Genomic DNA, 15,880 nt, shown 5'->3' with positions numbered 1-15,880 from the left:
ACAAGCTGTAACTTTTATAGCCCCGCTGCATATCCGTTTGCACTTCCGATCCGTCGACAGAAAAAATTACGACATGCAAAGCAGCCCCCGGAAGTAGTATGATGACGGAATGGTCAATACTCTGCCGCAAAATTCATTACTGACGCAATCTTTTTCCAAACCGACCAATCCTCCGCCTACAAACCTGATCTAAGTGGCATTTTCCAGGTTTGCACCCAAATTGAGTTACACTGATGTTGAGCTCATGATTATGCTGGACATGGGGCATTGACTCAAAGTCGCATCGCTGCAAAAATGTGAGTAGGAGAGTCACAGGGAATGCAATGATGGCTCCAATGAAGTAGGACAATTGGCCCTGGTACCTGTTAATTTTCTTTCATCATGAAATAGCACAAGTAGTGGATCAAGATTTGTGCAGTTGTGCATTTGGCATGTCAGAATTTCACACGATGGATGCACGAGCATAAAGGCGTCTGAATGACAATCTTGAACTCGATTTCAGTGGAACAGCACAGATGATGCAACCGGATTATAACTCAGAATATTTTCTCCTCCAAAATATCATTAAAGGATTGTGCTTCACGCTTTACATAAGGAGGAGCGAGACACAAATTGCCGAACGACGTGGGCAGAGGACTTGTGCACGAGTGAAAGTGTGAACATTCAAAACCTTCTTGTTAGATAAACAATACACGGTGTAGAACCAATTACATCATTCAAGCGCTTATATGCACAAAATTTACCCATCGCTCAATAGGAATCCCTTCTCGCGCTCTCAGCTGTAAAGCCGCTTTCCGAAGTCCTGTAGCCGCCCTCTTGTACATCAGTTCACCGTCCTCGCATTCATTCATGTACTCGTACACCACGCGTGCAAAGAGTGGTCCATCTTCATCGTATAGCTCCCACATCGTCCCAATTACACTCCGAAACCCACTGAACTGGATAGCTGCTGAGAGATGCAGTGCTTCGTCGTGCGCGCCAGAATGGGACAACTCGGCAGTATGGCAGGCAGATAGGAATGCGAATTCGGCATTTGGGACGTTTGCTTGGATGATATCCAACAACGTCAAACCATGATCGGCGAGCTTGAAGGAGCAGTCAAAGGGCTTCGGGTCTAAATGACCATGACAAGCGAAGTGAACCCATGTGGCCTTCTGAAGCATTTTCATTACCGTAAGCCGAGTTGCCCTACGGTCAAGGAGTACTGTAGGGCTTGTTTCGCAGTCCCCCATAGCGTTTCGAACATTCCGAATCTCGAGTCGAGCGTGGCAGTGTCGCCAATGACAAGTAATTTTGGGTTGTTCAAATTACTGCTAGACCGAGCATTGATAAGAGCACCGAACGACGGAGTATACGACGAGACATAATCGTCCAATAGGTACTTTGAAGTCCCATCGGCATCCTCAAACGGCCCCGATGCATGAAACGGAAGCGCAGATAACACGGACGTAGGGCACCACCAGATACGAGCACCTTTTGTGACACCAGCTTCTGTAAGTTTATCGACGACTTTAGAAACAACTCTGTCCCACAGCATCTTCATCGCTTCGCGAAGCTTCTCGCCGTAATTAGGCGAAGCAGCTCCAAAGCACCGACGCGCTTCTAAGAACTCGTTGCATAGCTGAATACTATCTTTATAGAAATCATCGTCTAATGGAACACAAACGACTGACTGATTGTCATGGGCGAGTATAATAAGTGCATCGCATCGATATTTGCAGTGATTGACAATGATGACTGGTCCCTCTGATGCTGCCCTCTGTAGTATCTTAAATGGTGTCGCTTCAAGGAAATTTTCGAACGTCGAAACTTGTCGAATTTCGTTAATAATCTCTTTCTGCTCATTTAAAAACTGTTTTTTCAGTTTCAACAGTTCGTCAAATGATTTCTGTCCTGGGTTGCAGTCCGGCCTAAGTGATCCACTGTCATCCCGGATTGATCTAGTCATTAATGCTTCGTGCGATGTTGCGAGATGTTCCAGTTGGCGGCTGACATTCCTGAATCTGTCAGCGAGTTCTTTGTTCATTTCAGCAAGTTGATCCAGAGGGGTCCTAAGACCACGTAGCTGCGACCAAAGTAAGCCCCTTCCTTGTTCTAGTATCTCTACGGCTTGCCCCAATTCATTCTTCTCAATCGCGTAGGAAGCTGCCTCCATTGTCAGCACTCTGTAGTCATTTTTCGCAATAAGGAAGTCATGCTGTTCGCGGAGAGTTGGACTGACGGTGAGAGCATGCTGAAGTATTGATATTGTTTCCTTGTAAGCCGTGAAGACGGTGTCATGGTTGTGTGATCGTGCGAGGTCTGCCCATTGACGTGCAGCAAAAAGACGCTCCGTCGACCCAGAGAATGTATGAGTAGCAGCGAGCTCCAGTAACTGCATACACTCTTCGAACCCATCCATTCTCCATTGCTTCTTGATTCGAGCATATAAAGAATTTGCGAGGTTCCTTAATGACGTAGAACGATCAGGGTGGCCTCTGATTCGAAGCTTGAGGGAGACCCGGTGCATCTCGATAGCCTCCTCAAGATCCTCCGTCCTTCCATGCTGATCATATCGGGTACTCAGAGCATTTGCAAGGTTGTTAAGGGACATGGAACAATGAGGATGGCCTTTGGGGAAAAACTCGAGGGCGTCTCGATGCAGCTTAATGGCTTCCTCAAGGTCTTCCGTCCTTCCATGCTGTTCGTATCGGATTCTCAGAGAATTTGCAAGGTTGTCGAGAGACAAAGAACGATCAGGATGACCTTCGGGGGGGAAAGTCGAGGGATACTCGTTCCAACTCGATGGCCTCCTCAAGGTCCTCACTCTTTCCATGCTGCTTGTACCGGGTGATTAGAGAACTTGCAAGGTTGTTGAGTGATTCCAAATGATTAGGATGACCTTTGGGGCAAAGTTCGAGGGTGGCACGTTCTAACTTGATGGCCTCCTCAAGATCCTCACTCCTTCCGTGCTGCTCGTATCGGGAACTCAGAGAATACGCAAGATTGATGAGGGACGAATGATGATCAGGATGGCCTTCGGGACAAAGCATGAGAGCGGCTCGGTGCATCTCGATGGCCTCCTCAAGGTCTTCAGTCCTTGCATGCTGTTCGTATCGGATAGTCAGAGAACTTGCAAGGTTGTTTAGAGACGAAGAACGATCGGGATGGCCTTTGGGACGAAGCTTAAGGGCAGCTCGGTGCAGCTGGATGGCCTCCTCGAAGACTTCGGTCCTTGCATGCTGCTGATATCGGGCTCTCAGACAAATTCCCGAGTTGTTAAGAGACGAGGAACGGTCAAGATGGTCTCCGGGACGAAGGCCGACAGCGACTCGGTGCAATTCGATGGCCTCCTCAAGGTCTTCAGTCCTTCCATGGAGCTTGTATCGGGTCATCAGACAATTCGCAAGGCTATTGAGAGACGAAGAACAATTAGGATGGCCTTCGGGTCGAAGCTTGAGGGCGGCTCGGAAAATCTCGATGGCCTCCTCAAGGTCCTCAGGCCTTCCATGCTGCATATATCGGGTGAGTATAGAAAATGCAAAGCTATTTAGATATGAAGAACGATGAGGATGGGCTTTCGGGAGAAGCTCGAGGGCGGCTCGCTCTAACTCGATGGCTTCCTCAAAGTCCTCCGTTCTTCTACGTGCCGCATGTAGGGTTCTCAGAGAGTTTGCGAGGCTGATGAGAGAAATAAAACGATAAGGATGGCCTTCAGGACAGAGCTCGAGAGCGGCCCGGTACATCTCAACAGCCTCTTCAAGGTCCCCAGACGTTCCATAGTACCTGTATCGGGTGATCAGAGAAATGGCGAGGTTGTTGAGAGACGCAGAACGATCGGGATAGCCTTCGGGACGGAGCATGAGGGCACCTCGTTCCAACTCGATGGCTTCCTCTAAGTCTGCCCTTTGGCCCCACCGCTGGCATCGCGTTGAAAGACAAATAGCAAGGTTATTTAGCAAATCCGAACGATTGGGATGTCCTACAGGACAGAGTTTGAGGGCCGCACGATCGTGAGCAATAGACTTGTCCAGTTCTTCACGTTTCCCCGATTGCTCAAAGCGCTCCCAGTATTCAACAGCCAGATTATGATGTGCCTCGGGATCATCATGATCAATGACACGCCCATGAAGATCTCGTGTTGCGCGAGTCCTTGATTCCATATTCTCATACACTCTCTTTATCTTTGCATTGATCAGTACGCAATCCCTTTGCAGGTGCCGAGACAGCATTAAGCTAAACAGAGATGCATTACCTAAAGTACTAGTGGTAACCTCCGTTCACTCTCTTGTCCTACGCAAAGCAAACAATAAAGGGACTGTACACACTATGTGAAAAAGTGGCTGCAGAGGATTATCGTAAACACAAAGGACTGGCTTTGTCAATTGGATTGCGAACTGCAGTGACACACGACAAGCAGGACGTTGTGGATGAAAGGGAAGAGGTGGGCACTTGGTTGCTGTAATGGCCATGCTAGGGACATGATAGGGCTTAATGGCAAAGATAACCGCCATTGCTTTGGCAATCGTTTCCTTATGAACGGATTCCGAGGCCAAGAAACATACACATGATATGACCAGATCACATGATGTATCGGAAAGCTGCGGAATTACCTACAGGCATTCACCGGTCCTTTAAACACAACCTTTTGAACCCTCCGCATAATTTTTTATACAAAATTTTTCTTGTTTTTTTCTATTATATACATTCTAGACTATGATTAGTATGCTATGTAAAAATTGTACAGGCATAGAGTGCCCCAAAAAATTAATAGAGAGGCAAGAAAAAATGAGGGAAATGTCACAAAAAGCGCTCCTTTGAACAGACTGTGACTCTTGTCACGCTGGCACGCTCCAACTATCCTACCAACTCCTCCTGGGCCCCTGTCTCTCTCTGTACAAAATTTCCTCCTCTTGAAAGCTACTAGCTTATTTCTATTCACTCCTGTGACTCTTGGAACTCTTGGATCCATCTTGCATCGCACCTACACAGGTCTAGGTTGCATTCACCACATCCAGACGCTACTTCTGTGCATACAGCCGTCTCGTTCTCCTGTGCTTCAAGGACTTGTTTCCGGACTTCCTGCTTTGTCAAACAAGTTGGTCTAGGATCCCAATATACTTTAGGGAGGCCTTCTTCTTCCCACTGAGCACATCTTGCCAGCCAATTCTGTGTTTCTGCTTGATGGTGCATCCTAACCCTTTCCCATTCCTTCTCAATAATTTCATTAATGTCTTTCTTCTTCCTAGCTTCGTCTTTTCGTGCCTGGGCCTGCATTTCTTCCTTCTCCTTTGCATCCCTGCACTGTCTGAGCTGTTCACAGGCCTGCTGGGATGTAAAGATCTTGGGCATTCCACCATTGAAGATGCATACATTTTCCACTCCTTTTCCCTTCTCCTTCTCATTCAGTGCTCCTTGTAGCTTTGCATTATGCATGGTAGCAAGTACAAGCTGGGCCTGAGCACCCTCAGTAATACTCTGGTTGATTTGCATGTGCTGACACACCTGGATCAGGTTCTTAGTAAGTTTAGTAATGTCTTTGCCTGAACAAGTGCTTACTGATAGCCTTTCCAAGCATCCTTCTACTTCCTTCCAATTAGGAGTCCCAAGAGTGTCTAGGACTCTCTCTAGTACAGGTGGAGGCAGATTGTGCTTTGTAGTAACATGCTCTTTTGAGACCAGGAAACTTGCTGATTTTGACACTGCTAGAGACAAAGACATCAACTGTATACACTTTGAGGGTGTGAAGAGCAACAGATTGATGGATGGATTAATAGCAGGAGTAGTAGACTGGTATGTAATAATACTACTGTCACAAGAACTGGTCTGCTCACTTAGTAATGTGTATGTGTGGCTAGGTGCTGGAATATGTGTTAAGATGTCAACATCAAAGCCTGTAGGCTTTTGATAGTGATATACAGCCATTATCCAGCAAACAGGAGTTGTGAGAGGTAACAGAAAGGTCAATGATGTTGAGGACACCTTACTTGGCTTCATCTGATCACCTGTAATAACAGTACAGTCAAACGGATGAACTCTAGTAACTCAGAAGGCAGACTGGACAGTCTGTGAATCAAAGGCAAGTAAAAAGCTCCTTCCAAAAAGTCCAAGAAAATCCTGCTTCCCAACAGTTCATAGCATCCGTGCCTCAAAATCGTCAACCATGTCTTGCCAAATTCGTTTCATCCGTGCAAAGCAAACCACATCAAGGCCCTAGAGAGCATGTGTACAGTGAGGAGGATACCCTAATAGCACAACATTGTGTTGAACTGCTACTTCTAACAGTTCAAATGAATAATGTGAGTTGTGGCTATCAACAATAAGAACTTGAGTGTGTCCATGTGCTTTCTCTCTTGTTTCAGGCTCAAAATGATTTGTGAACCAATCTAGTACTATTTCACAGTCTGTCCAACCATTTGGAGAGCTGGTGAACCTGTTACTCTTATTAAGTAAGAGCTCATAAAGAAGTATAGGTACATACCTCACATTGGCTATATTGTTCTCTGTCCATTTGGACCACACACTATGGCCTTTGAAGATAGTAACAGGCTTAGTGTATGTTCCATCTGTACAGATGGTAACAATAGTAGTAATGTTTTCTTGGTTTCCACCTCCACTTTTATGCTGAATCTTCTTCCCTCTAGCTCTAATAACTTGTTTAACAGTATCATTAGTAGGTGAGAAACCAGTTTTGTCCATAGTGTATATTTGCCCAGGTAAGACTCCCTTCTTAACCACTTCCTCCTCCAGAATGTCAAACCATTTACTAACAGCTGTTGGATTTAGACCATTTGCTCATTGTGTATCAAGATGAGAACTCTAGTAAGTTTTTAGCTTGGTATGATAACACTCCAGGAATCTCTGAACAAATGTAGGTCCTACAGGCTTGTAACTTGTACCATATTGTGCCTCAAGGAGTCGATTAGCTGCCCTTTCAATGTCATTATGACTGAATGGGCAGCTTCAATTAGAAGAGATCCAAATAAGTTCTGTAAGTGCCTGATTGTCCTCCTTCATTAAACAGCATTTTGAAGTATTAAACTCCAGGATAGACTTCATTACAGCTGCCCTATTCCTTAATGTTCCAACTGTAACCCCTTTAAACATACTAGCCACTCCTCTTAGTCCTAGACACTCTCTCCAGGGCTTTTTTTGGTCCAACTGATAAGCCTCAACTGCTTGACCCATATTCCTCTCCCTTTCCTCCAATTCCTCCCTTTTTTTTAGAGATTTAGACTTAGCATACTTGACCATAGTGTACTAAGCAGAATAGAGAGTGAGCAAGTAGAAAAAAAGAGTAAAAAAACACTAATTTATTAGCGAGGGTATGGCAAATGCTCTGACACGATTCTCACACGAAGGTTTGGCAAATTACATCATTGTGTCGATCATTTCTCTCTCTGTCACGCTTTCTTGACTTTTCTTAATGTTTACTTTTAATAAATTGTACAACTCAGTGTATTAAAATAAAAACTGCAGAATTACATATTTTGGATACTAATAATCATATATGCAAAGTTTCAACTTGATTGGATTAATAGAAATATCACCAGAAAATTTGCAAAGTTTACTACAGGACAATTTTGCTAAATTCTTTAACTGTCTGATTTTTCTTAATTTTATTTCTTGCTCAATTTCTCTCAAATCTTATATATACATTCGGGTCATATAGTAATACCTTGTATTAAATTTTCATAAAATAATATTAAGATTTGAGTAAGATATTACAGTCTGTTTAAAGGAACGGTTGTGTTTAAAGGAGCGGTTTTTGACTGTAATGCCTTTGATAGAATAAATTGGGATCTGTCACAGTACTGAACACTTACTCAACAGTTTTTTTCTCCATGCCCTGCCCACCATTGTCCTTGTCTTCGTCCAAGTTTGGACCTGCTACACACACACCTCAATTATGCCAGGAGTTCGTAGGTATTCCGTTTGATATGGAACCTTGTACATGAATAACGTGAATTATGCGACACACATACTCTCTAAGTTCTGTATAGATAATAATATTGTGTGTGCAAAACAAATAAAAAGTAAATGTTACTGTTCATATAAGTCTATACAGAGTTGCATAGTAGCAGTTTACATTCTTAGGTATGAAACGTATGAATTTTGGCCGTGAAGAGTATCAGTCTTTCAAATTACTTGACCTTGAATGCTTCAACAGGTTTAGGATATTTGGAACCCGCAAGACTTCTCTTGAACTCATATACTTTATTTTAATGGACATAAAACCAGTGTCTAACTCAGCCAATCCTTCAACCTCCACAGGCAACCCTTTCGTGATCTGATCAAATTCTTAAGAAAGCATCACAACTTTACTTCCCATTCAAGTTCGATAGTGCCAGTGAATCTGCACAGTGCTTGGTGCACTGCTAGTCCAGATCGCGCGGCCCTTCCCTTATAAACCTGTTATCAACATCATAGTTGTGCAAGGACATGATAAACACGTTCCATATGCATATATTTAACTCAGCCGCTTGCCAGTGAGATCGATGGACTTCAAGTCCTTGTATACATTGCAGGTATCCTTTTTCATTGTGTGCAAAGCATGACTTTGCTAACGCCATTGAGACGGAGAAAAGAGTAATATCCTGAATAATGTTCTCCAAGAAATCCTCCATCTTTGTTAGCAACTTCGCCAAGCTTTATTCAGTTAGTTCCAGATCCAGAGTCTGGAATTTGTGATTCTCGAACTCAGCTTTATCTGTCCGCACAGGTTTTCCGAGCATCCCTCTCGATTACACGCCTTGATGCTTGATTCGGGAAATGCTTGATTGGCTCTCATTCGGACGTCTACACGTTCCCCCTCTTAACCCGGTGCAGTACACTTTCATGAGGTCGCCAGTTACGATTACATCATCAAAAGAGTGCCATGGAAATGGTCCTTCGTAAGGGAATTCCTATTAAGCCGGTCTGTTGTCCTAAATGAGTGCCAATATGACCGTGTACAATAGTAGGAAATGATATAAAGATATCGTTCACGTCTGGATAAATTACTTCCCAGACATAGTTGCAATTTTTTCCTATGACAAAGGTTTACATTGATTACAACGGACAATAATGCAGTACTGTACCAAATATATGTAAGACCCTTGTAATCAACCGTCAATTGCATTATAAACTCATTGATTCGTAAGATTGTGCACAAAGACACAGTATCAAGAGGTTTCTGAAAATATACTATAATCCAGAAAGCTAAAGTTGGGCTCAAGAGTAGAAACTACACCTGATTGTTGTAACTGATATTCTTCAACTAATAGGGGGATATGAAGTTAGAATTGTCTATTAAGTATACAACTGTTCTGTAGAGTAGTATTTCTCGATTGGATATTTACTACAGTAATTCACTACTCTAGATATGACATGAACTGAGGCTGGTTATAATAGCATCCAGTGCTTCAGGTATAAAAGTGCATTGCTGTATAACTTAAAACTTAGACGCTGTATTAGTGTTAGTACCTGAATTAGTAGAACCACTTGACGCTGTGGTGGAGTTGTTAGAAACAGCGCCGTTGCAGGGCGAGCCCTTTTGGCTCGAGTCTGTGAAATGGGTTGAGCCACCACAGAAAATGACGTTGATTCCGGCCTACAAATACCGTTACGACATGGATGGAAAGAAAGAAAGAAAAAAGCACATAACGTACATCATTTTGCTGGCACTGCACTTGCACACAGTTATCGTCGGGTTTGAAGAATGCCGTGTTACACTTTGAATCACCACCTAATGAACCGGTCTGTGAGCCAACATTCTCATAAATGAATGCAGTAGAATCAACTGACAAAAAGCACCGCCGTTGCATGAACCGGTAAACTGGAATCCAAGGGCATCAGAAAACGCGAGGCTAGAAAGACGAGACGATTAGATGGGTCGACTTGGTTAAAATGGACTTTCTCACGGAGGAATCAATGATATGTCGGCACTGCTCGCAGCTCCGTTTGCACCGTTCTTGAGTGTAATTTCGACAGTCCCGCATCCTTCACCGTTAAGTTTACAGTTACCATTATCAAGATACCTGTTGATACATTAAGGGTGCATGCATAAGTAGATCAATAGCAGGAGCAGGGGCTCGTACGCTATGGCTGTTTCGAAAGGCCCATTACTTGTATAATCTTGACCTGTGGAAAGGACATTTCCACCCCGAACCAGTTTGGGCTGATGCAAGAGGTGAGTAAAAGGCAGCATGAAGCAGGACTGCAGCTACTCACTGTACCGTGTCCACAACTTCGGTGGCAGAAAATTATCAATACGAGATCGGAAGAGGCACAGTGTACACATTAAGACCACTTACTTGTTGGTAAAGGTAACTTTATGTGTTTCAGCCGTTGCCTGGCTGGTAAGTATGGAGAAGACCAAAAACAACGCGAACATTAGAGCCATGTTTGCCTGTGATGCTATGGGGGACAGTGTCCCAGCTCCATGTACCTTTATCCCTCCCGTTGCAACATCCGTTTGCACTTTTCTAATCTATGGACAATAGGGCGACTACGCAGAATGGACAGGGGCAGCGTCATAGAGACCTCGGCGCAGCAAAGCTTTGCCAGAAAGAGCCTACCACTAACGCATACTTAATTTACAATGTCCAGCCTGAGCGTGTCATTCCTAGCTATGTGCCATTTGACATCATTGGACCTCAATTAAGGTAGGCTGATACAGATCTCGTGACCCGGTTCTGCGCATACTGGCAGAAATTATGGAGTTTTCTTTGCGTTGTAGCTGGCTGACACAGCCTGGCTCTGATTGTTCCTGTCTTACACGACTGAAATAAAGCAAAAGGAAGCGTAGTCAATTACCAAATGGACTAATTTGCATTAAGTACATGTTAGCACGTGACCAGTTGCGGCACATGTTTTGCGCCGTCCCAACCGCTCTTACATCTACCAATTCTACATGACATGACACTGATCCCTTCTTACTGGATCTGGCCGGCATCTACGACAAGCATAGTTAGGAACCGGTAATGGATACTGATGATTCGTTTTCATTTGGTGCATGAAGGATCATGATACGCCTGGCCGCTGTCGCCCATGTTAACGGCCAAGAACCTCATTTACTAAATGTAGCCGTCGACCTCAGTTGTGTACATCGGCAATGCAGCATCTAGATGACTTCACTACTCTAGAAATAAATCTATGCTTTTACTGCTACTGCGATGATTTCACCTATGCCTATCGCACTTTGCACTTGTGCACCGTACCTCGCTAACTCTGACTGTTTCTGCCATGCCATCTCGGTTGCTTTATGGTGAGTCTCTCAGAATGAATCCTTCCTTTCTCTGAATAAGAGGCGATGATTTATGCTCGGGCCGACGTTGACTGATACAGTGCTCCAGAAACTAGTTGGATTAAGCTTGGTCAAACGATCTCCAGGAACTATGTCAATTACAGGGTACCTTTCGCGCATCTTTTAAAAATACGGTTCCAACTTGCAAGGCTTTATTGCGACCTACTCTCTGTGTTTACGATGTTTAGCTGACATCTCGTCGCTGCAAAAAATCAACGTGAAGGAGGTTTGAGCTTCCGGAGCTAACATGCTGCCCTAGCAGTGGCGGCAAGTCTGACTGCGCGCCGAGCTGTGTCGATTCATTATATCTGGACTTGCAAAGTGTAGGCCTCCTTTGCTGCAGTGACACTGAGAACTCCGACATAGGAGGTAAGCAAGAGAGAATATGTCGCGGGAATTAGCTCTCCCGAATGCTATCAGTTTTTATTTAACACATTTAGGTCTTCGCACACCTCAAATAATCCCCATCTGAACTTCATCTTCATCTATTTTCTAATTTATCTTGACTTGAGACAAGTCGTATTGAAACGTTGTACTTAGTGCAGAAGCATTTTTGTGAGACTAAGTATGAGCATCGCTATACAGTAGGTTAGTTATCCTCGCTGAGCATGAATAGATATAATCAAAAAATTGACGGAGCTGAAAAGGATTGTGGACACCACAGCGCAACTCGAACACGTGCTACGAAAGAGCTTATTTGTCGTCGTCGTGGTACTTCTAGAACGTAAAATACCACCTGTGAGGTACAGTCGGCGTCACTCCTGTTTTACGGTACCACTGGAATCGACAGTTTTGTGTCAATTTTTATACGATGACACTGCACCACGATATTATTCACATCACGCACGGGATAAAATCCCACTCGGGCACAAGCTTAACTAAACCCGATCAAATGCCGCCGAGATTAAATCATTAGTCTGAATGGAGCCATGCTGTTGCCCTGAATGCCGTGGTCGGTAATCAGAGTTCTTATCCATATTCTGAACGAAGCAGACCCGTTAAAGATTCGTATCGTCTCGCTTAAATTTCTATAGCACTTGCCACAATGTCGATTTCCTCTGATGAACCAGCGTTGCCAACTCTCACGAGACTCAATGTCGAAACCCCCAAGGAAGTGAACGCTGAGTTGATCGCATCTCAATGGTTCCAGCAGTTCCTCCGCTACTTGGAAAATGGTGATGGAGAGGCCGTATCAACCCTATTTGTTGATGATTCATTCTGGCGCGACACATTAGCTTTGACCTGGCACTTCCGCACCTTCCATGGCCGAGATAAGATTGCTCGTTTTCTTTTAGATGTCTTATCGGACTCCTCGAAAGTGAATCATGGTGCTTTGGTTTCAGTATCGAAGATGACATTGAATGAAGACAGCGTAACTTTGCAAAGGCCTTATCCGGATCTTGCCTGGATCCAAGGCATATTCACATTTGAGACTTCCGTCGGGATTGGTTCTGGCGTATTTCGATTGGTGCCGACTTCAGCTGGCCCGTGGAAAGCTCATGTCGTTTACACAAATCTTGAAAGACTGAAGGGTTTCCCGGAACTTATTGGTCCCTTGCGCTCAACTGCAAGTAATCATGGAGACGAATGGCTAGAATCTCGACAGCGGGAAGTTTCGTTCGAGAATGTGGAACCGGCAGTCGTTGTCATTGGCGCAGGTCACTGCGGGCTTGAAATCGCAGCGCGCCTCAAGTACTTAGGTGTACCGACATTGGTTGTCGAACGCCATCCGCGTGTCGGCGACTCGTGGCGCACTCGATATGAAGCTCTGTCTTTGCATGATCCCGTTCGTAAGTACAACTGTTCCTTGTATCTACAACCATGCTGATTAGCGTGATTTACCTTTCCTAGATGTGATACATATGCCTTATCTTCCGTGAGCGAACTTATATGACCTGAAATTCTGCTCATTAAAGATCAGTCGCTCAGATTCCCGTCCACTTGGCCACTCTGGACACCCTCGCCCAAGGCAGGCCTCTCTCTACTTAGTCAACTCAGATCCATTGATGTGTTCGTTCTCTCAGATTGCAGACTGGCTCGAGTATTACGCTCAGGCTCTCGAACTGAACATCTGGACGCATACAAACGTCGATAAGATAGAGGAGATCGGGACGCCAGAGCAGACTTTATGGAATGTTTACATGACCCGAGGCAATGGGCAGAAGAGGGTCCTCAAGCCACGGCATATTATCTTCGCTACTGGCGTGTTCGGCGGCCCAGCGAGAGTACCAAAGTTCCCCGGAGTTGTATGCGCATCAATTTTATCGATTGCTTTTGCTGAAGCCGTTTGACCTGCGTGTTTTATCAGGGAGATTTCAAGGGGAAAACCATTCATACTACGCAATACAAAAGTGCGAAAGAACATGATGGCAAGAAGGTTGTCGTTATCGGATCATGCACTTCAGGTTCGTTTTGCCATCCTGCTTTGACTATCACTCGTATAATGATTAACAACGAGATAGCCCATGATGTAACTCACGATCATGCTAAACGAGGCATTGGTGCGTTATCCTAGAGCACATGTTTCATTCTATACTCAGTATAAATTGCACTTAGATGTCACTATGGTTCAGAGAGGTTCCACTTTTATTATGTCCACGGAATACGGTTTAAAGAGACTCAATCAAGGTAAGGGAACAAGTGATATTATGCTGAATCAAAGTTGAACATTTCGCGCAGGAATGTATGCGGAGGATACGCCTCCTCCGGAGCATTCAGATAGATTAGCTGCATCCTTCCCACTTTTGTTCACCAAACTTATGCATCAACGCATGGCGCCCGAGATTGCAGAATTGGACAAGTACGTATCCTGCTTTCCCATCTTGTAGAACAAGGACTGACTGCTGCTTCAGAGAACTCCTTGAAGGACTTAAGAAACGAGGATTTAAGTATAACATGGGAGAGGACGGTTCTGGCGTAATTATGCTTTATCATCGTCGCGGAGGTGGTTTCTACTTCGGTAAGTTGGTTATATGAGTTGAAAATTGACTCTAATGCTGTGTAATAGACACTGGAGCAAGTAAACTAATCGTCGACGGCAAAATCAAACTCAAGAACGATAGTACTATTTCGCGATTCACAGAAAATGGAATAGAATTTGAGAATGGTTCAACGTTGCCAGCAGACGTTGTGATCCTTGCTACAGGGTATGCATCCGTTCAGTGTACGACTTCTCTTCCCAGTATGTCATAATTTACTGTTCTGAATAGATACGAGAATGCAAAGGAGCTCGTGAGATCCCTTGTTAACGATGATGTTGCGAATCGAACTGGGACATTATGGGGCCTCAACGAAGAGGGTGAACTTAATTCCATGTTCCGCTACTGTGGTGTTCCTGGCCTGTATTTTACGATGGGTAAGCATTTGGCGGCTAAATACTCCGGAGAAACAACATGACCTCTGGCTTCTATAGGAAACTTCGCGCAAAGTAGATTCTACTCAAAGCTCCTTGCATTGCGTAAGAATGCCATTCCGATCCGAAAATTGACATCTAGGACTGACACTTTTTTTAGAGATCAATGCTCATGAAGAGGGTATTTTCGGGAAACGTTATCTTGCGTAGATCTAAGAGTATGTAACAATAGATTGGAAATACGTTGTTATGAATAATTCAACAAGGAAAAATGATTGAATTAAGAACGACAGAATAAAGACATGGCCTTTCATTAACAATAAAGTATAAGGTAATAGCCAAAGAATTATGTTGGACCAAATACGTGTAAATATTCGGAGCTAAAGTTCACTTGGGCACGTGCACCTATGTTCAACATGTGCCTGACCACGTCGCCTCTGAATTCAAGGTCAAGTGTCTGAGCAGAGCATGACTTCAGCATGGAAAGGGTCATTATTGTTGACAGCTCAAGAACGATTTCCACACAGGAATGCTCAGGTCTGTTTTCCAACTGCGGGAAAATGTAAGTAACATTTCAATGTGTTATATACTGAGATTTTAAGAAATATTTCAGAATCAAAATTATCCCATTTGATTTGCCACCGAAGTGTCTTCGAGACTTCCCAGGATTATCGCACTATTTCGTCCAGTTTGCAGAGATCCGCGCTACAGGGCAAGCGCTGCAGACGTACCTCCCGAAGGACGTCAAGGTCGACCCTCTGGTCGATGTGTCGGAGCTCGTACCACTTTATTTATCGCTTTCTGAAACTGCGGATTCCCGCACAAAAGCTACAAGGAACAAGAGGTCCAAGATTACAAAATGTCAAGATCGAGTAGCCATCGTGCGTTGTCTTCCGATATACGATAAAGACGAAGTTCGATCTGCCTTGTCTACGTGTGGAGAAATGTACGTCCTATTCTTCCTCTATGGTAAACAGGCATGGGACATGTATAATCTTGTTGCACCAACAGCACTAAAATTCACGACGGTTCTCCTACTAAACCACGAAAGAGTACGAAGAAATGCTTCTTCGTCGAGTTTACACGAGAGCAGGACGTGGACCGTGCTCGACAAGAACACTTTCCTGGATTTGAGGTCGTTAGTCTCTCAAAGAATACACAATGGATGAGCGCATTCAAAAAGAGTGCAAAGGTCGGGCGTTGGGCTCTCTAGATCATTTCTGGGATTACAATGTAATTCTTCCATTTACACTTTGCATCAA

General features: G+C 44.3%; 5 protein-coding genes across 5 annotated transcripts; 2 read left to right on the top strand and 3 right to left on the bottom strand.

Moving 5' to 3' along the window:
• Positions 1 to 716: 716 nt before the first annotated feature.
• Positions 717 to 5,472, bottom strand: FOMMEDRAFT_156626 (uncharacterized protein; the record flags this gene model as incomplete). The annotated part of the gene is made up of 4 exons (XM_007266889.1): positions 717 to 1,154; positions 1,193 to 2,745; positions 2,807 to 4,163; positions 5,017 to 5,472. The coding sequence occupies 4 exons, from the start codon at positions 5,470 to 5,472 to the stop codon at positions 717 to 719; spliced, it is 3,804 nt and encodes a 1,267-aa protein (XP_007266951.1).
• Positions 5,473 to 6,192: 720 nt separating this feature from the next.
• FOMMEDRAFT_85815 (uncharacterized protein) lies at positions 6,193 to 6,762 on the bottom strand (the record flags this gene model as incomplete). Its single annotated transcript, XM_007266888.1, has 2 exons — positions 6,193 to 6,412; positions 6,461 to 6,762. Coding segments are annotated over 2 exons (522 nt in total), but the record flags the coding sequence as incomplete, so codon positions are not given.
• Positions 6,763 to 9,412: 2,650 nt separating this feature from the next.
• FOMMEDRAFT_156625 (uncharacterized protein) lies at positions 9,413 to 10,363 on the bottom strand (the record flags this gene model as incomplete). The annotated part of the gene is made up of 7 exons (XM_007266887.1): positions 9,413 to 9,571; positions 9,630 to 9,706; positions 9,766 to 9,827; positions 9,882 to 9,998; positions 10,059 to 10,138; positions 10,192 to 10,207; positions 10,275 to 10,363. The coding sequence occupies 7 exons, from the start codon at positions 10,361 to 10,363 to the stop codon at positions 9,413 to 9,415; spliced, it is 600 nt and encodes a 199-aa protein (XP_007266949.1).
• A 1,948-nt stretch (positions 10,364 to 12,311) lies between these two features.
• On the top strand, positions 12,312 to 14,876 carry FOMMEDRAFT_140929 (FAD/NAD-binding domain-containing protein; the record flags this gene model as incomplete). Its single annotated transcript, XM_007266886.1, has 13 exons — positions 12,312 to 13,056; positions 13,118 to 13,142; positions 13,196 to 13,235; positions 13,291 to 13,512; positions 13,575 to 13,671; positions 13,729 to 13,767; positions 13,823 to 13,894; positions 13,946 to 14,066; positions 14,119 to 14,225; positions 14,274 to 14,412; positions 14,476 to 14,621; positions 14,679 to 14,723; positions 14,779 to 14,876. 13 exons carry the CDS (start codon positions 12,312 to 12,314, stop codon positions 14,826 to 14,828), a joined length of 1,848 nt encoding a protein of 615 aa, XP_007266948.1. The 3' UTR covers positions 14,829 to 14,876.
• A 221-nt stretch (positions 14,877 to 15,097) lies between these two features.
• Positions 15,098 to 15,831, top strand: FOMMEDRAFT_28778 (uncharacterized protein; the record flags this gene model as incomplete). The annotated part of the gene is made up of 3 exons (XM_007266885.1): positions 15,098 to 15,180; positions 15,232 to 15,564; positions 15,630 to 15,831. The coding sequence occupies 3 exons, from the start codon at positions 15,098 to 15,100 to the stop codon at positions 15,829 to 15,831; spliced, it is 618 nt and encodes a 205-aa protein (XP_007266947.1).
• Between the last annotated feature and the right edge of the window lie 49 nt (positions 15,832 to 15,880).

The sequence above is a fragment of the Fomitiporia mediterranea genome (assembly GCF_000271605.1).
Source record: "Fomitiporia mediterranea MF3/22 unplaced genomic scaffold FOMMEscaffold_6, whole genome shotgun sequence".
Classification (NCBI taxonomy): domain Eukaryota; kingdom Fungi; phylum Basidiomycota; class Agaricomycetes; order Hymenochaetales; family Hymenochaetaceae; genus Fomitiporia; species Fomitiporia mediterranea.
The sequence above is the reverse complement of the archived record's forward strand: the minus strand, read 5'-3'. Positions and strand labels throughout refer to the sequence as shown.